Here is a 20,901-nt window from a genome sequence, read left to right on the forward strand (position 1 = left end):
CAGCACTGATATCCAACACTCTCCACTCAGTCCCTCTCCCCAGCACTGATATCCAACACTCTCCGCTCAGTCCCACTCCCCAGCACTGATATCCGACACTCTCCACTCAGCCCCTCTCCCCAGCACTGATATCCAACACTCTCCACTCAGTCCCTCTCCCCAGCACTGATATCCGACACTCTCCACTCAGTCCCTCTCCCCAGCACTGATATCCAACACTCTCCACTCAGTCCATCTGCCTCAGCACTGATATCCAACACTCTCCACTTAGTCCCTCTCCCCAGCACTGATATCCAACACTCTCCACTCAGTCCCTCTCCCCAGCACTGATATCCGACACTCTCCACTCAGTCCATCTCCCTCAGCACTGATATCCAACACTCTCCGCTCAGTCCCACTCCCCAGCACTGATATCCGACACTCTCCGCTCAGTCCCACTCCCCAGCACTGATATCCGACACTCTCCACTCAGCCCCTCTCCCCAGCACTGATATCCGACACTCTCCACTCAGTCCCTCTCCCCAGCACTGATATCCAACACTCTCCACTCAGTCCCTCTCCCCAGCACTGATATCCGACACTCTCCACTCAGTCCCTCTCCCCAGCACTGATATCCAACACTCTCCACTCAGTCCCTCTCCCCAGCACTGATATCCGACACTCTCCACTCAGTCCCTCTCCCTCAGCACTGATATCCAACACTATCCACTCAGTCTATATCCCTCAGCACTGATATCCAACACTCTCCACTTAGTCCCTCTCCCCAGCACTGATATCCAACACTCTCCACTCAGTCCCTCTCCCCAGCACTGATATCCGACACTCTCCACTCAGTCCCTCTCCCCAGCACTGATATCCAACACTCAGTCCCACTCCCCAGCACTGATATCCGACACTCTCCACTCAGTCCCTCTCCCCAGCACTGATATCCAACACTCTCCACTCAGTCCCACTCCCCAGCACTGATATCCGACATTCTCCACTCAGTCCCTCTCCCCAGCACTGATATCCAACACTCTCCACTCAGTCCCTCTCCCCAGCACTGATATCCAACATTCTCCACTCAGTCCCTCTCCCCAGCATTGATATCCAACACTCTCCACTCAGTCCCTCTCCCCAGCACTGATATCCAACACTCTCCACTCAGTCCATCTCCCTCAGCACTGATATCCGACACTCTCCACTCAGTCCCTCTCCCCAGCACTGATATCCGACACTCTCCACTCAGTCCCTCTCCCCAGCATTGATATCCAACACTATCCACTCAGTCCATATCCCTCAGCACTGATATCCAACACATTCCACTCAGTCCCTCTCCCCAGCACTGATATCCGACACTCTCCACTCAGTCCCTCTCCCCAGCACTGATATCCAACACTCTCCACTCAGTCCCTCTCCCCAGCACTGATATCCGACACTCTCCACTCAGTCCCTCTCCCCAGCATTGATATCCAACACTCTCCACTCAGTCTATCTCCCTCAGCACTGATATCCCGCATTCTCCACTCAGTCCCTTTCCCCCAACACTGATATCCAACACTCTCCACATAGTCCCTCTCCCTCAGCACTGATGTCCGACACTCTCCATTCAGTCCCTCTCTCCAGCACTGATGTCCGACATTTTACACCCAGTCTCTCTTGCCCCCCTCACCCCCACCCAGCACTGATATCTGACCCTCCAGTCATGCCCTTCAACCTCTGTCATTCCACTGAGATCAAACCAAGTTTCTCCACCCTCTCCTCATAGCTAACACCCTCCATACCAGGCAGCATCCTGGTAAATCCCTTCTGCACCCTCTCTAAAGCCTCCACATCCTCCTGGTAGTGTGGCGACCAGAATTGAACATTGTATTCCAAGTGCGCCTACCTAAGGTTCTATAAAGCTGCAACATGACGTGCCAATTTTTAAACTCCATGGCCCGGCTGATGAAGGCAAGCATGCTATATGCCTTCTTGACTAATTTCTGCACCTGCATCACCACTTTCAGTAACTTGTGTACCTGTACACCCAGATCCCTCTGCCTATCAATAAACTTAAGGGATTTACTCCACTCAGCCCCACTCTCTACTCAGTCCCAAACCACCTGCACTGATGTCTGACACACTCAGTTCCTCGCTCTTTCTCCCCCCACCCCCTCAACACTGATATCTGACACTCTCCACTCAGTGCCCCCCATCCAGCACTGATATCTGACACAATCAACTTAGTCCATTTCCCCCACATAGATCTCCATGACACGAGAAAGTAATGGTGGTCAATGCTTAATAGGCATTTTGCAGCTTAGAAGCCCAGTTCAATATTGTTTGACATATCTGCGCAGAGTCTCATGTTATGGATGCTGAACGGCACCTTCACCAGCTCTCCAACTGCAAAACAAATGTTGTGAGATTCCTGGTTATGCAGGAGGTGGTTCAAGTCAATAAAAAGGCTGATAACAGGCATCCCATAAAACCGTCCATCTTCATTTGTCGTCCCGTTGATCTTACTGTTTTAATTTTAAAAAACAGCTGTTGTCTGAAAGGTGATGGGGACTTTATTGTTCTGTCACAGTGAGTTGGATTCACTATATACTTCAACTACAAGTCAACACATTTTATCCATAAAGAAAATACATCTTTTATAATGTGGATAAGCCTGTAAACTTTTGATGTGGTTCAGAAATATCAACCAAGGTCCTTTTGGCTTCTGCACGGACATTCCATCCGTTCAGAAGAAAAATGTATTACGTAAAGAGCTGTGTTTTTCTTTTCAAAGGCAAATTATACAATTTTTCCAGCTGCTTTAGATGTTTTTGAAGCCCAGCTGTGGGTGTGTCAGTGTATGCTAAGGTTAACATTATCAGGATTAAAATCTATTCTTTATTCAATTAAACGTGCATCTTTTAGAGGCACAGCTCTGTTTCCACGCATTTGCGCAGAAACCGTGCAGAGATTCTCGACTATTTGAACAGATTGTGGTGTGTCTGTGTTGTCATTTTCATTTTGGATGAGTGGTCATGCTCCTGCCTCGGAATCAGCGATGGTGAGCTCAGGTTCCACAGCAGAGATTTTAACACAAAGCTGAGACTGATCCTTCAGTGCAGTAGTGAGGGAGTGCTGCATTTTTGAGGTGCCATCTTCCAGTTGCAACATTAAATGCAGCCCCCCTTGCCCCCTCAGTTGGACATGCAGTCCCACAGTACTAATTCAAGGAGCTAGGTTGTTTTCCCCAGTGTCCACAATATTTGCCCCTCAAGTAATCTCAGCAAAGTAAAAAATCGCGGGAGTGATCTCAGTATCTTGGCTGCCCTTAATGGATCAGAATCATTTATATAATTGCTGGCTGACCTCTAGTTTTGGAGCTGCACTGATGAGGTGCTGTCTCTTAGGCAGCATGTCAGAGACCCCACGGTACTATTTGTATAATATCCTTCAACCAACATGTCTGTACATCAAATGGTAATTCAGCTCTTTGTTATTTTGCGGAATTTAGCAGTGTTTAATAACACTGAACTACACTTGAGAAGAACTCATTGGATATGAAGTGATTTTGCACAGTTGAGTCATGATGAGCTGGTTTATTCAAGGTTTAGAAAAAACATTCTACTGCAACTTTTGCTGGGAGGTGGTCAAAGTGATGAAAACAAATCATATTTCTTTTAAAACCTCACCAATTTATATCCCTTCCCATTGGCCACAGTGTGGGCTTGTGCTTGAACCCTCCTGTACTGTGACCAGCCGACCATTCTTGTTATGTGAGCGCAGGGCAGTAAATATTGGGGGGCTCTTCAATTACGTGGCACATCATAATCGGGCATGAACCTTTCCTTGCCTGACTCCCTCCACCTTGACGTCATGCCCTTGTAATCACACTGCTTGTTGACTGAATCCAAATCTGTATCGATATCCTGTGGGCTTTCCTGCGAAATTGCTTTCCTGCCAAATCTTTATTATTGTCGCAAGTGGGCTTACATTAAAACTGCAATGAAGTTACTGTGAAAAACCCCTCGTCGCTACACTCTGGCGCCTGTTCGGTTACACGGAGGGAGAATTCAGAATGTCCAATTCACCCGATAAGCACGTCTTTCGTGACTCGTGGGAGGAAAAGTGGGCACAGACGTTTTGATCTTGGTACCAGGATATCCATGTGAAAGCGATCAGTAGTTTCTACCACTGGGGCAGCCTCCTCCCACACAATGTAGCAACTGCTGTGTCAAGATTTGATGCAATCGTGCAAATGAACATTTCTCTTTTTGTTTTGGGGGGGCTTAACGTTTTGTTTAATAGATGCAATTGTCGATGGACAGCAGTAATCTGGGTTTTTATGGTGAGTGTTTTCAGCCTCTCTTCCCCTTTGGTGTACAAAATAAAATATGTCTGCTCCCTCCTCATGAATAATAACAGAATGGAAGTGCTGAGGTCCTGCAGGACACGTTTTGTACCTTTTTGAGCTCTCGGGTATGCCATAGACTTATTGCAGCAGAAGGAATCTTGAGATGTCTGAGGTTTGGATGGTTGTGACCCATCCCTTTCAACCCTGCCCACCCAGGATTGATTTCTTTAACCTAAACAAATGTTATGGCTTTGTTCTAACATCTGTGTTCTCTCCTTTGCCAATCTAAATTCAGCCTGACAGAAAGAAAAACCCTCCTCCTTTGTGAAGCGTGGGCTCGCTTCCCATTGCTGTGTTAATTTACAGTGCAGTGGGATTTTTTTGGTTGTGCAAAACTTTGTGAAATTTCCTACAATGCTTGAAACTAAATGATGACTAAATAGAATTACATCCAGTCATGAGATTGAAATGTGCACCTGCGTCTCCCTGTTTGCTGATAAATCAGCTCCTATATTCAGGAATTATGTTATTCATTCAGTAAGCTATTATTGTCCAGTTATTTTAAAGTAGGTGTGTGCGGGTAGGTCACAGACCAGTCAGTGGGATTTGGAACAGCCTGCTTCATATGCAAGGGGAAAAATAGTACAAAAACCTGTTTGTTAAAACAGTGTTTGGTGCCAATTTTTCAATCACGATGCAGCCATATCGATAACCTGCTGAGTATACTAAAATAAAAGCAAAATACTGCAAATGCTGGACATCTGAAATAAAACAGGAAATTCTGGAAAATCTCAACCAGTCGAGCAGCAGCTCTGAAGATTGTGAGATTGAAATGTTAATTCTGCTTCTCTCTCCACAGATGCTGCGAGACCTGCTGAGTTTTTACAGCTTCTGTTTTCATTATTATTCTGAATATGCTTGGTTGGTCTGCACACATTTCAGCGAAATGTAGACGGTTTTGAAAGAACCCACACAGTCACAGCCTGCCCTGAATCTCTGCAGTAGACATCTAACAATTTGAGTGGGATGGCTCGGTGCTGTTGGGTTTTGTTTTTTACAGGGAGATACTGCTGGTGTGATTATTTTTTTTTTGTGGAATATTTTTATTCGGTTTTTAACATTTCATAAGTTATTTTACTAACAAGGCATTTAAAAAAACATTATTGAGAGGATAGCTTAACATGCTTTCATGCCTCACAGAGAGAAATCTGGGCTATCTCTGCCAGGTTAATGCTAAACCAGTACTCTCGGCCAGTCAGTAAGCTAAAGTCGCCATAGTCCCCGATAACCGTAAGCTGCTTTCCCCTTTGAGGGGGAGAGCTGACTGGTGGTTATCTAGTGGGCAGCACGGTAGCACAGTGGTCAGCACTGTTGCTTCACAGCTCCAGGGTGCGAGGCTCGATTCCTGGCTTGGGTCACTGTCTGTGCGGAATCTGCACATTCTGCCTGTGTCTATGTGGGTTTCCTCCGGGTGCTCCAGTTTCCTCCTCCAAGTCCCAAAAGAGTGTGGTTAGCTAATTTGGACATTCTGAATTCTCCCTCCGTGTACCCAAACAGGCGCCAGAGTGTGGCGACTAGGGGATTTTCACAGTAACTTCATTGTAGTTTTAATGTAAGCCTACTTGTGAGAAAATAAATTATTATTTGTTTAACCGGAGGATCACCACACCTCAGGCAAAGAGCAAGGTTGAGCAGGCAGGGACTTCATGATTACCCTCAGCCGGCACGGGAATTGAACCCATGTTGCTGGCCTTGCACGAAACAGCTGTCCAGCCAACTGAGCTAAACCTCTCTCTCTCTTCTCTCCAGTCAGTAGATCCACAACAAAAAGTAATAAAATACCCGTTAGTTTCGTATAGGTTCTGCATCTGAAATATTGATCTCTCCTCTTGGGTGCCGCCAAACCTTCTGTGTAGTGTAATACTGACCCTCACCAGGACCACACACTCCCCTATCCTCAGTGCTATCCTCAGTGTACAGAGACACTGTGTCGTGTAATACTGACCCTCAAGTGCGGGGTGGGGAGGAACATCGTGTATCGCTGTATGCGGACGACCTGCTGTTGTATGTGGCGGATCCAGAAGGGGGAATGCCGGGGGTGATGGAGCTGTTAGCGGAATTTGGGGGCTTCTCGGGCTATAAGTTAAATTTAGGCAAGAGTGAGGTATTTGTAGTACACCCGGGTGATCAGGAGGAGGGAATCGGGAGACTCCCATTTAAGAGGGCAGTGAAGAGTTTCAGATACCTGGGGGTGCAGGTGGCCAGGAGTTGGGGGACTCTCCATAAGCTTAATTTTACCAGGCTGGTGGAGCAGATGGAAGAGGAATTTAAAAGGTGGGACATGGTGCCGCTATCGTTGGCGGGTAGAGTGCAGTCCGTCAAAATGACGGTTCTCCCGAGGTTCTTGTTCCTTTTTCAGTGTTTGCCCATCTTTATCCCTAGGGCCTTTTTTAGAAGGGTGACTAGCAGCATCATGAGCTTTGTTTGGGCGCATGGGACCCCGAGGGTGAAGAGGGTCTTCTTGGAGCGGGGTAGAGATGGTGGGGGGCTGGCGTTACCCAATCTCTCGGGGTATTATTGGGCGGCCAATGTGTCGATGGTGCGCAAGTGGGTAATGGAGGGGGAGGGGGCAGCATGGAAACGGATGGAGAGGGCGTCCTGTGGCAATACAAGCCTGGGGGCCCTGGTAACGGCGCCGTGGCCGTTCCCTCCTACGAGGTATACCACGAGTCCGGTGGTGGCGGCTACCCTCAAGATTTGGGGGCAGTGGAGGCGACATAGGGGAGAAGTGGGGGGCTCGATGGAGGCTCCGTTAAGGGGGAACCATAGGTTCGTCCCGGGGAACATTGATGGGGGATTTCAGGGTTGGCACAGAGCGGGCATCAGACAGCTGAGGGACCTGTTTATTGATGGGAGGTTTGCGAGCCTGGGGGAGTTGGAGGAGAAATTTGGGCTCCCCCCGGGGAACATGTTCAGGTATCTGCAGGTAAAGGCATTTGCTAGGCGGCAGGTGGAGGGATTCCCTTCGCTTCCCGCGAGGGGGGTGAGCGACAGGGTGCTTTCGGGGGTCTGGGTCGGAGAGGGGAAGATATCTGATATCTACAAGGTTATGCAGGAGGCGGAGGAGGCGTCAGTAGAGGAGCTGAAAACGAAGTGGGAGGGGGAACTGGGGGAACAGATCGAAGACTGGACATGGGCTGATGCCCTGGAGAGGGTTAATTCTTCCTCCTCGTGTGCGCGGCTTAGCCTCATCCAATTCAAGGTGCTGCACCGGGCCCACATGACTGGGACGAGGATGAGTAGGTTCTTTGGGGGTGAGGACAGGTGTGTCAGGTGCTCGGGGAGTCCAGCGAACCATGCCCATATGTTCTGGGCATGCCCGGCACTGGAGGAGTTCTGGAAGGGGGTGGCGAGGACGGTGTCGAGGGTGGTGGGTTCCAGGGTCAAGCCAGGATGGGGACTCGCGATTTTTGGGGTTGGGGTGGAGCCGGGAGTGCAGGAGGCGAAAGAGGCCGGTGTGCTGGCCTTTGCGTCCCTAGTAGCCCGGCGAAGGATCTTGCTGCAATGGAAGGATGCGAGGCCCCCAAGCGTGGAGACCTGGATCAATGACATGGCGGGTTTCATTAAGCTAGAGAAGGTCAAATTCGCCCTGAGAGGGTCGGTACAAGGGTTCTTTAGGCGGTGGCAGCCTTTTCTCGACTTTCTGGCTCAACTATAGGGTACGGGGACAGCAGCAGCAGCAACCCGGGGAGGGAAAAGTGGAGGGAAAAGGGGGGGGCCGACAATGACTATGTTTGTTTATTTAATTTTAATATTTTTAAAGTTCTTTTGTTGTTCATTAGGGTTGGGGGGGTGGGGGGATGTGATACATGCGCCGATACGGTCTGGGGGTGTCACAGTTATTATGGGCTATTTTGTTGCATTTCATTGTTTGTCGTTATGTTTTATATTTTCTGTAAAAAATTACAATAAAAATTATATTAAAAAAAAAAAAAAATACTGACCCTCACCAGGACCACACACTCCCCTATCCTCAGTGCTATCCTCGGTGTACAGACACTGTGTAGTGTAATACTGACCCTCACACACCAGGACCAGACACTCCCCTATCCTCAGTGCTATTCTCAGTGTACAGAGACACTGTGTAGTGTAATACCGACCCTCCCACACCAGGACCACACACTCCCCTATCCTCAGTGTACAGACACTGTGTCGTGTAATACTGACCCTCACACACCAGAACCAGACACTCCCCTATCCTTCATGGTAGCATGGTGGTTAGCATAAATGCATCACAGCTCCAGGGTCCCAGGTTCGATTCCCGGCTGGGTCACTGTCTGTGTGGAGTCTGCACGTCCTCCCCGTGTGTGCGTGGGTTTCCTCCGGGTGCTCCGGTTTCCTCCCACAGTCCAAAGATGTGCGGGTTAGGTGGATTGGCCATGCTAAATTGCCTGTAGTGTAAGGTTAATGGGGGGATTGTTGGGTTACGGGTATAGGGTTGATACGTGGGTTTGAGTAGGGTGATCATTGCTCGGCACAACATCGAGGGCTGAAGGGCCTGTTCTGTGCTGTACTGTTCTATGTCTATGTCTATCCTCAGTGTACAGACACTGTGTAGTGTAATACTGACCCTCACACACCAGGACCAGACACTCCCCTATCCTCAGTGTACAGACACTGTGTAGTGTAATACTGACCCTCACACACCAGGACCAGACACTCCCCTATCCTCAGTGTACAGACACTGTGTAGTGTAATACTGACCCTCACACACCAGGACCACACACTCCCCTATCCTCAGTGTACAGACACTGTGTAGTGTAATACTGACCCTCACACACCAGGACCACACACTCCCCTATCCTCAGTGTACAGAGACACTGTAATATTGACCCTCACACACCAGGACCAGATCCTTCCTGTTCCCTCGTGAATGAGGTACCATTCAACTGAACAGGAGAAGAGGAACTAGAGGTGATGCCAAAAATGGAATTTAATTCTTTTTTTTAAACAAAAACAAAGAAACTGCATAGTTGGCTTTTGTACTGCCACTCCATAGCGGTGGTTTCACCCCAATCACTCATTTGTATCCAGCTGGCATGGTTCCGATAGGAATAGGTACAGAATTAAATCCAATGTTGGACTTTGTGATTCCTGGCATGTCCAATGTTGGGTAGCTGGGTCATATTAAGCTTTAACGCATAGATAAATTCATGCCAAGTTGTTCTATAAACCATTCCAGACACCCAGTACATACAATGGTCAAGTTGTGATTTGTTTGCTGGGTGCAGTGCAGATCATTCTGCTTTGTTGAGGAAATAAACCAAGATCCAGAGCAGCTTGCCCCACTTTGAACCTGTGTTGTGTGATTTCTGAAGTTCTGTGGATACTGGAGATTGGTGTTGATTAAACTATGATTACCAAGTTACTTACCCAAGTGGCAGATGTTTATGGCATTGCTGATGGATTGAGACATGTGGGGGCTTTGGTAAAGTACTAGTGGGAATGTCGAACTTCCATTTGAAAGGAAATGCCTAGCAATGCAATGGAAGGTACTGCCCTTTTGAAAACAGTGTCATTTTTAGCTGACTATTTGAAGTTGCAATGCTGGGAATGATTTGAGGTGGCAGTGGGCTATCCTGTATCAGTAAGAGTAGGCTAATTACATCCAGTGGCAGCACTGGACTGTAGCTACATGGGGCTACTAAAATTCAGTACTTTGTCCATCCATCCTTGTTCTGTGGTCATGGGCCAAATAGCTTTATTTGCTCCAAAGCCGGTTCTCCCATGTGCAGGAACCGGTGTTCTTTTTGGGATCACCTGCCAAGCGATTGGCAGTCATCAGTTATGGTGTTTTGCAGAATGGCGAACATGTCTGTTACTTTCATCTGATTTTGAAAGCAGGAACGCTCCACCATGTTCAGGCTAAATCAAATGGGTTTCTATATTACTGGAGCAAGACTTTAGAAGATACTGAAAATACAGTAATTAAAGAAAGGAATGTACAAAGAGTAAAGAAAACAGCTCCTCCTGGAAAGCTATTTCGTGCATAAGTTGGACTGAGCTGCTGTATGAAGCAATCTTTCACAGATATGAAGTTATAAATGGGTGGTACAAACTTCAGATCCAAGCTTCAGATCTCTAAACAGAACTCAAGTGAAATAGCAAGGTTTACAACGTGCCACGGGACTACTTTTGCGTTCTAGCCATGCCTTTGAAACCTGTACCTTGTGAAGTTCTGCGTTAATGCTTCACCACTGCCCTTTCTCCTGCCAATTTTCACTTCAGTGGATTAGCAGCCTGAGGAATGAACTTATTCCCCAACCTGTTATGCAGTGTGCATTCTCCTTTCAAGCAGCCGATCCCAGTCTTTAAACAACTAATTTCTTTAAGAGAAATAACACAAATGGCCAACGTCCGTTCAGAGCATACACCTTCCTTTGGCACTGTAACTATGCAGCCATCATTGACAAAGAAGTGATGGATTCAGACTTTAAAATTGCCATTTTTACATTGTACTTGACTGACTATTGAAAATCATATGAACCACAAAAATCTCTCCATTCTGTCACGACGGCCAGTGCTTTTCCAACATGCATCCTGATTTTATTCACTTGTCTCTCTCTACAGACCATAGAATCCAACTGGAGGTGTGGGCGACACAACCTTCAGAGAATCCAATGTCGGTCAGAGAACAGCAAAGGAGTTTACTGTCTACAGTACGATGATGAGAAAATAATCAGTGGTCTGAGAGATAACTCAATCAAAGTAAGTCATGAAAATGACGACATTACCTGTTTCGCCATTGAGTTCTCGTGTATTGCAAAATGGTGACACCGACATGGAAAATGATGGGATGTGTTCAGAGTTTTCTCAATGTAATTTGCATCTAAATGTTCGTAAGATTCATTATGTTCTTTTATTTTCCCCTGCAAACACAGCACATGAACAATGTCATATGTTGCCTTCACTGTGGACTTTGAATCTTATAGAATCCCTACAGTGCAGAGGGAGGCCATTTGGCCCATCGAGTCTGCACTGGCCCTTGGACAGAGCACCCGACTTTAGCCAACGCCTCCACCCTATCCAAGTACCCCACCCTAACCTTTTGGACACTAAGGAGCAATTTAGCATGGCTAATCAACCTAACCTGCACATCTTTGGACTGTGGGAGGAAACCAGAGCACCCAGAGGAAATCCATGTAGGCACTGGGCGAAAGTGTAAACTCCACACAGGCGGTCACCAGAGACCGGAATTGAACCTGGATCCCTGAAGCTGTGAAGCTGCAGTGCTAACCACTGTGGCGCCTCATAATTAGTGTGGCCAATCCACCTAACCTACACATCTTTGGGTTGTGGGGGTGATTCCGACGCAGACAAGGGAGAATGTACAAACTCCACATGGGCAGGGATAGAACCTGGTGCTAACCACTGTGCCACCGTGCCGCCCAGTTGCTCACTTGAGTTGTTAAATTGCTCGGTTTCAAGGTGGCAAGATTTGAGTTTTTGTGCAAGCCCAATTGTTTGTATTGTGTTGTTGAAGGCTAAGCAAAGGCACAGAATCTTCTGGGGGGGGGATAAGAAAAGTAACGATAAAGAGGTTAGAAGTTGGAGGGGAGAGAAGGAGCATTATAAGAATGCTTGATATTGGTGTACTGGCAAATATATGCCGATGAATCCGCCCCTTGGCATCCCACATGTACACCAACACTCGTGTTGCAAACTCTGGCTGCATCAAATTTTTGATGTTTTTTTCACAAGTATCCTGCCGTTACTCATGTGGATCCTTTTGGCAGTCGGTAATGGTGGTTATGGCACTCAATCTAGAGACTGCTCTCTCTATTGTCTGTTTTTATACAGTGTGCGAAGCTCATGGGTTTGTGTCCGGGAGACGAGCCTTTCATTCCAGACAATCCAAACTAGACTGTGATCAGGAACAGCACCCAAGTCATTCTTTCCCGTAACCTGGGAATGCTGAAGCGGGGATCAGTTAACTCAGCAATAAACTTAATTATTCTTAACCGGCTCAGGAATAATTTTCTTTTTTTTAGAAAATATTTTATTGAAGCATTTGTAATTTTCACAGTTTAACATTAACATCTCTTAAATAACCGCGCAGCCGACACACGTAGAGAAAGAAAAAACAACCTATAGAACAATGCCCCCTTTGTTACTGCTCACGTTCAATTTTCCTTGAAATAGTCTATGAACAGCTGCCATCTCTGGGCGAACCCTTGAATTGATCCTCTCAAAGCAAATTTAATTTTCTCCAGACTGAGAAACCCTGCCATATCGCTGACCCACACTACTGACTTTGTGGGCTCTGAGTCTCTCCATCCCAGCAAAATCTGTCTCCGGGATACCAGGGAGGAGAAGGCCAGGACATCGGCCACACCCCTCCATGGCCCCCAGATCTTCCGATACCCCAAATGTTGCCAGTTCTGGACTCCTTCCAGTATGTCTGACATAATGTCCCCTGCCAGAATCCCCTCAATTTCGGACATGCCCCAAACATATGTACATGGTTCGCCAGGCTACCCCCACACCGGCCACATCTATCCTCCACCTCCTCAAAGAACCTGCTCATCCAGGCTATCGTCATGCGGGCCCTGTGGACCACCTTGAACTGGATCAAGCTAAGTCTGGCACACAACGAGGATAAATTGACTCTCTTCAAGGCTTTTTCGCACAGCTCGAATTCTATCGAATTTTATTGTGTGCAATTCTGATCACCTCATTATAGGAAGGATGTGGAAGCATTGGAAAGGGTGCAAAGGAGATTTACCAGGATGCTGCCTGGTTTTCAGGATAGGTCTTATGAGGAAAGGTTGAGGGAGCTAGGGCTTTTCTCTTTGGAGTGGTGGAGGATGAGAGGCGACTTAATAGAGGTTTATAAGATGATGAGGGGAATAGATAGAGTGGACATTCAGAGACTATTTCCTCGGGTGGATGTAGTTGTTACAAGGGGGCATAACTATAAGATTCAGGGTGGGAGATATAGGAGGGATATCCGAGGTAGGTTCTTTACTCAGAGAGTGGTTAGGGTGTGGAACGCACTCCCAGCTATAGTAGTGAAGTCGGACACTTTAGGAACTTTCAAGCGGTTATTGGATGGACACATGGAGCACACCAGAATGACAGGGAGTGGGACAGCTTGATCTTGGTTTCGGACAATGCTCGGCACAACATCGAGGGCCGAAGGGCCTGTTCTGTGCTGTGCTGTTCTATGTTCTATCTCTCCATCCAGCCCCTCTTCCCACTCCATCAACTCCTTGTATATCTCCGAGACCCTCCCCTCTCCAACCTCTGTTTTTGATATCACCATATCTTATAACCCTCCTCAGGGGGAGCCGAGGAAAGCCAGGAACCTGTCTCCGGCCAAATTCCTGTACCTGGAAGTTATGAAACCCATTCCCACCCAGCAACTCAAACTCCTCCTCTAATGCCTCCAAGGTCGGGAAACCCTCCTGAATGAATAGGTCCCCAAATCTCTCAATCCCTGCCCGCGCCATCCCTTATAGCCCCCATCCAGACCCCCCTGAGGCAAAAGGAATAATTTTCTGAGCCACTGGGGGGGAGCTGATGGATTTCAGCTGGATGTGGTCAGATGGAAGCAATTTGAGATAGACCTGAGTATGAATGTATCATAAAAACACGTTGATTTTATGTGGTCATTTTCCTTTTTATTGTATGGATGGAAAAATAAGGTCAACAACCACAAGCGCTTTTGTTGTGCTGCTTTAAGGCACGAGCAGCAGTAAGGAGGATAGATCAACACCAGAACTCATTTTGATTGTGTTTGTTGTTTTCTTTGCGGAAGATTTGGGACAAACAGTCGCTGGAGTGTTTGAAGATACTAACGGGTCACACAGGGTCTGTGCTGTGTCTGCAGTATGATGAGCGAGTCATTGTTACTGGATCGTCAGACTCCACAGTAAGGTAAGATGCAGGAACCCAGTGGCTCATTCGGGAAGTACCATCCCAATAACTAGATGTTTGGCTATTTAATTAATTGACTCTGCACTCTGCTCCTGGGCACCTGCCAAAGTGGTAGTCATCAACCATCAGAGAGAAGCACAAACAGTGATTACCTCCCCCATAGAACAGCACAGTACAGGCCCTTCAGCCCACGATGTTGTGCCGACCATTTATCCTAATCTAAGATCAACCTGACCTACACCCTTTCAATTTACTGCTGTCCATGTGCCTGTCCAAGAGTCGCTTAAATGTCCCAAATGATTCTGACTCCACCACCTCCGCTGGCAGTGCATTCCACACACCCACCATTCTCTGTGTAAAGAATCTACCTGTGACATCTACCATATACCTTCCTCCAATCACCTTAAAATGATGTCCCCTCATGACTGCCATTTCCACCCTGGGAAAAGTATCTGGCTATCCACTCTATCCATGCCTCTCATCATCTTGTACACCTCTATCAAGTCACCTCTCTGCCTTCTTCGCTCCAGTGAGAAAAGCCCTAGCTCCCTCAACCTTTCTTCATAAGACATGCCCTCCAGTCCAGGCAGCATCCTGGTAAATCTCCTGTGTACCCTCTCTAAAGCATCCACATTCTTCCTATAATGAAGCGACCAGAACTGGACACAATATTCCAAGTGTGGCCTAACTAGGGTTTTATAAAGCTGCAGAAAAACCTCACGGCTCTTAAACTCAATCCCCCTGTTAATGAAAGCCAACACACCATACGCCTTCTTAACAACCCTATCAACCTGGGTGGCAACTTTGAGGGATCTATATACGTGGACTCCAAGATCCCTCTGTTCCTCCACACTTCCAAGAATCCTGCCTTTAACCCTGTATTCAGCATTCAACTTCAACCTTCCAAAATGAATCACCACATTTATCAAGGTTGACCTCCATCTGACACTTCTCAGCCCAGCTCTGCATCCTGTCAATGTCCTGTTGTAACCTGCAACAACTCTCAACACTATCTACAACTCCCCCAACCTTCATGTCGTCGGCAAACTTACTAACCCACCCTTCCACTTCCTCATCCAAGTCATTTATAAAAACCACAAAGAGTGGAGGTCCCAGAACAGATCCTTGTGGGACACCACTGGTCACCAACCTCCAGGCGGAATACTTTCCATCCACTACCATTCACTGTCTTCTTTCGGCCAGCCAATTCTGTATCCAGACAGCCAGATTTCCCTGTATCCCATGCCCCCTAACTTTCTGAATGAGCCTACCCTGGGGAACATTATCAAATGCCTCACTGAAATCCATATACACCACATCCCCTGCCCGACCTTCATCAATGTGTCTCGTCACATCCTCAAAGAATTCAATGAGGCTTGTGAGGCATGACCTGCCCCTCACAAAGCCATACGACTATCTTTAATCAAACTATGTTTTTTAAATAATCATAAATCCTATCTCTCAGAATCCTTTCCAGTATTTTGCTCACCACAGACGTAAGACTGATGGGTCTATAATTCCCAGGGATTTCCCTATTCCCTTTCTTGAACAGGGGAACAACATTCGCCTCCCTCCAATCATCCAGTACTAATCCAGTGGAGACTGAGGACGCAAAGATCATCGCCAACGACGCAACAATCTCCTCCCTCGCTTCCCGTAGTAATCTTGGGTATGTCCCATCAGGCCCAGGGGACTTGTCTATCCTGATGCTTTTCAAAATTTCCAGCACATCCTCAATATCAGCCTGTTCGCGTCTATTAACCTGGTTCACACTTTCTCATGAGCAACAAGGTCCCTCTCTCTCTAGTGAATACTGTAGCAAAATATTCATTTGGGGCCTCCCCCATCTACTCAGACTTTAGACACAAGTTCCCTCCACTATCCCTGATCGGCCCTACCCTCACTCTGATCATCCTCTTATTTCTCACGTGCCTTGGAGTTTTCCCTAATCCTTCCCACCAGGGCTTTTTCATGCCCCCTTTTAGCTCTCCTCAGTCTATTTTTGAGTTCATTCCTGGCTACCTTGTAACCCTCTAGGGCCGAGTCAGTCTTTGCTTCGTCAACCTTACGTAAGCTTCCTTCTTCCTCTTGACCCGAAGCACCACTTTTCTTGTCATCCAAGGCTCCTTCACCTTACCATTCCTTCCTCGTCTCAGTGGGACAAAACTATCCAGCACTCGCAGCAAGAGCTTCTTAAACAACCTCCACATTACTGTTGTGCATTTCCCCAAGAACAAATGCTCCCACTTTATGCTCCTCAGCTGCTGTCTAATTCCCCCATCTCCTCTATATATCTGATAGTAAGGGAGAAGGGAAGATTTGTATGTATGTTGGACCATGCATGATTTCACAGCCAATTACGTACTTTTTAAATGTAGTCAGTATTGATTGAAATAAATAATCAAATAATTTGTGTTCGCGATGTTGAGGGCTAATGATGTTAGGGCGGCACAGTAGCACAGTGGTTAGCACTGTTGCTTCACAGTGCCAGGGCCCTGGGTTCGTTTCCCGGCTTGGGTCACTGTCTGTGTGTGGAGTCTACACGCTCTCCCCGTGTCTGCATGGTTCCTCCGGGTGCTCCGGCTTCCTCCCACAAATCCCAAAAGACGTGCTGTTAGGTGAATTGGACATTTTGAATTCCCCCCCGGTGTACCCGAACAGGTGCCAGAGTGTGGCGACTATGGGATTTTCAGCCTACTTGTGACAATAATAAAGGCTATTATTATAACTATTGGCCACAACCCAATAACTCTGTTCTTTTTCCAAAAATGCTTTTGGGATCTTTCACATCCACCCGAGAGGGCAGGCATGGCCTCAGATTAAGGTCCCATGTGAAAGATTCCTGTTCCATCTGTGCAGCACTTCCTGAAGTGGAAGCTTACTTAATCTCCTCACATTTCTGGTGTGAGATTTGAACCCAGAACAGTTTGACACCAAAGCCAGAGCACTGAGTCAAGTCAACTGATTGAGGATGTCTTAGCTCTCTCACCCTGCTCAAGTGTAGGTGGACTGCCTCCTCTTATACAAATAGATTCTTGGTTCTCACCAGGAACCAAGGACTAAGAAAGAAAAAGAACTTCCATTTTACACACAGCAAGATTCCCAAACAGTAAGTGAGATGAATGATCAATTGGAAATGAAGGTTGAAGCGATGATGTTGGCCATTTTGCCAGGAGCGATTGTTGCACGTTTTACTATGGGCGTAAAACGCGTTTATTGGAGTGTATTAACACGCCTCCGAGTTCGACGTGTGCTTAACACTGCTAGGCTCTGTTCTATGTAATTATTTAGCTCTGGAGTCGCCAGCTGCCGTATAGGCAACGTCACAAGTATTCCAAGGTCAAGTTCAAAGTAATAAAGACGATACACCGATTAGTCAAGTTCAAACGATCAATATTTATTATACAGTTAATAATAAATACTCATGCACACACTAAGAGACTAAGCTACAACTAAACATAAGCAAACAGAATACTTATCTAACAGGAACAGGCAAGGTCAGAGAACGAGGCCTTCGTCCTGGTTTTGTCTGCAGCCTTCAGCAAGCGTTCTGGTACTTGGGAGTCTAGTGGGCTTGGATCGCGTAGCGAGCGTTGAACTTACGGTTTCGGCGGCTGGTGCTCAACGGCTGGAGTCAGGATACCAGGTGTCAGTCGGGGCCGGAGCACAGGTTTAACAGACCGGACAACACGAGGTCCCTATCTTTTATAGGGGTTCCGTTGTCCTTCCCTCTTCCCGGGCGGGCTCTACCTATTGGATCAATTTCTTATCGATACTGGATTAATTCCCCAATGCGAGGGGGTCTCCGTGATGGAGGGGGCGTTTCTTATGTCCTTTTGTTCGGAGGTTTCTGGTGCCTCGATGTCTGGGTCTTGATTGGAATGTGTCCATTCAGAACCAAATGTATCTATTGTGTGGGTGTTCAAGTCTGATGGCCTCATTAGCATGCAAAGCGTTTTGCCATTTGCACCTAGCTAAGGTCTTTTCACCTGAGCCCAAACTGGTTTCTGCTGCTGCAGAATGCAAACTGCTCTTTGCAGACTGCTGTTCTGGCTGAACTGTCTGTTTCTCAGCAGCCTTCCATTTTAGTTTGGCTCAGTGTCCATTTTGCGTGGCCAGCATGGCTACATTCCCTCCTTGTGATCCTCACAATCATACTATTGTGAAGGATCACCTATGTACTTTGCCTCCTTGTGTTCTGACCTCTTGCCAGTTCCTGTTCTACTCTGTTCTAAACTATGGGAAGAAGAGAAAAAAATTTTAACTAACATTTCTACTTGGCCCTATGTCAAAAAGGGACATGCATTACTACAATTGGGAACCTCTACCTATCACTATTAACCTTAACCTTAACTTAAACATTTAATCACTCTAAAATCTTAACCATTCACACCACAACATCACACTTCCCAACTCGGCAGTCGAGTATGGAACAATATAATACATGGCTGAATTTTATTTACAGAGTGTTGTAATCAGTGAGGGGTTGAGGGGTTTGGTGGAATCCGAAGATGGGGGATTGCACTCTATAGATGGGTGAGGTGCTGGAACGAGAGGCTCTCCTCTTCCATTTCCTCAACCTGAGGGTCTGCACTAGGATGATGAGGATCGCGATCACCAACAGTGATTCGATTATGTAGGACATGGAGTACCACGTCATGAATTTAGTACACCAGGTCTGAACCTCGCTGATCAGAGCTGAGCACTGGGGGTTTGCTGTAATTGAAACATTTACGGTGGGGGTTGTGGGGGAAACGTGTCTTGTTTCCACACATATACATATGACATTAAATAGTAATAAGTGGGCTTCCATCATTTTGCTGTTCTTCCTCTTTCTCTTCCTTCTTCCTCCGGTATTGACAATCCTGGCTTCGACCTCTGTCTCGTCCTTTGAAACCTTTGGGATCAAGCACAGTATCTGTCAATACACAGTTTAAGACCTTTACTTGTTAGTGCATCTGTCTTTCAAAACCCAATTGACCCTTTAAAATGACTGGCTAAGTCACACCCTGTGACTCCCCTCATTTTTTTTTTCAAAAAGCGAATTTAAAGACCAGCATACACCTAACAATCCTTCCTTCTGCGAGCCGTCTCGCAGGCTTTGCTGATTTACCATCCGAATGTTCCCGGATGTAAATAGCATGTGGGATGGTGGCCGAAGGGCTACCTAACCTAAAATGAAAACAAACTTGGAAATAAACATCCGAATGAGTTGCGTATGGGCCGCTACGGGTACGAGTTGGATGGGATCCCCGGGTAGGGCGTGCTGTGCCATACCCGAGCTTGGCTGACCAAGGGTTGGTTCTCAGACAGGGCGGGTCCTCAGTGCCGTTTGTCCACTGCCTGAGTAACCTGGAGAAAACGGGTACGAATGTGTTTACCATGACTTGCAGCCTCTATTTCGCCGAATAGAGGGGCACCTAAAAAAACCAAGGGAGCCAAGATGCTCCAACTGAGGACATCACTGAAGGTCTCAGAGATATCTGCGGACAAGCTATTTGGCGTGTGGCCGTACAACTTTGGAAAAGATCTCCAATCAAACCGAAGTTCTCAAAGGTATCTGCGGACAAGCTAACGTGTATGTGAGGTGGTCACAGTCTTTTCAGCTGAAAAGAAGATGTCCATCCTCCAACTGAAACATTTACATTCCTGAGACAAACAAACATAAAACGAAGACAAACATACGTGCAGGTTCCATCAGAAAGGACATCGTTTCCCTCAAACGATTCCTATCTTACATCATCTGGACACCTCACTTTGATTCTGCCTCTGTGAACAGGGTCACAAAGGGGTTGCCGTGTCGGGAGTCAGACACCGTGTCGTCCTGCTCTCCCGGATCCCACACCCTTGTGTGGATCAGGCATGCTATTTTGGAGTTGTGTGACCGGGGGTCACTTTCATCATTGCGGACAAGTCTGTAGGAATTGTCCCTGTGCCATTGTGTAGCGTCGAGTGTGTTGTCGGGGTAGTCGGGGTCGGGTGGTGGTTCGGGGTTTTTGAGGTAAGTGACTTCCATGGGGTCACTGGAGTCGGGGTCGTAGTTGGTGCAGTGTGGGCTGTATGGCTGTGTGCTGTCGCTGTCTTCAGAGTCAGTGTCTGTCCTACTGTCTCTGCTGTGGCAGCTTGTGGGCGTGTCCGGGCGTGGTCTGTTGTGGTCTGTGGGCGGAGTCGTGGGCGAGTCCGTGGATGAACTGGTCTGTGAGGGGGATGGTGGAAATGTGTCTCTGGTGGGCGGGATGAAGTGTTCTGCTGCATCCAGCAGGACATGGTGAGCATGGTTGGCCTGTGTTCCATATGCCTTTAACTGGTTTATATGGAACCACGCGGTCTTCCCATTAGGATATTTGATCCTGTAAACGGAGGGGCTAATTTTGTCCGAAATTGAGTAGGGGCCGGAATATTTTGGAGCCAAAAAACTGCTGGGGTTATAAACAGATAACATTACCTGTTGCCCAACCTGGAATTCTGTGGTGTGTACGGTCTTGTTGAAACAGGCAGTCCGTTGCTGTCGGCGTTTCCCTAGCTGGACTGCGGCTGCGAGCTGTGCAGACCTCACAGTCTCAACTAGATCTTTAACTGCCTTTTCATGTGTGAGGGCCGTCACTTCGGGGCTTGTCATGTCCAGTCCTAAAAGGAATTCTGTACCTTTC

General features: G+C 47.3%; 1 protein-coding gene across 2 annotated transcripts in view; it reads left to right on the forward strand.

Moving 5' to 3' along the window:
• LOC119965031 (F-box/WD repeat-containing protein 11) overlaps positions 1-20,901 on the forward strand; it is a 172,870-nt gene that overhangs the window by 114,838 nt on the left and 37,131 nt on the right. For both annotated transcript variants that reach the window (XM_038795240.1, XM_038795239.1), the window contains 2 exons: positions 10,943-11,080; positions 14,133-14,251. In XM_038795240.1, coding sequence (XP_038651168.1) covers positions 10,943-11,080; positions 14,133-14,251 — 257 coding nt within the window. The remainder of the gene's footprint in view (positions 1-10,942; positions 11,081-14,132; positions 14,252-20,901) is intronic.

Source organism: Scyliorhinus canicula, chromosome 4, assembly GCF_902713615.1.
Source record: "Scyliorhinus canicula chromosome 4, sScyCan1.1, whole genome shotgun sequence".
NCBI classification, from domain to species: domain Eukaryota; kingdom Metazoa; phylum Chordata; class Chondrichthyes; order Carcharhiniformes; family Scyliorhinidae; genus Scyliorhinus; species Scyliorhinus canicula.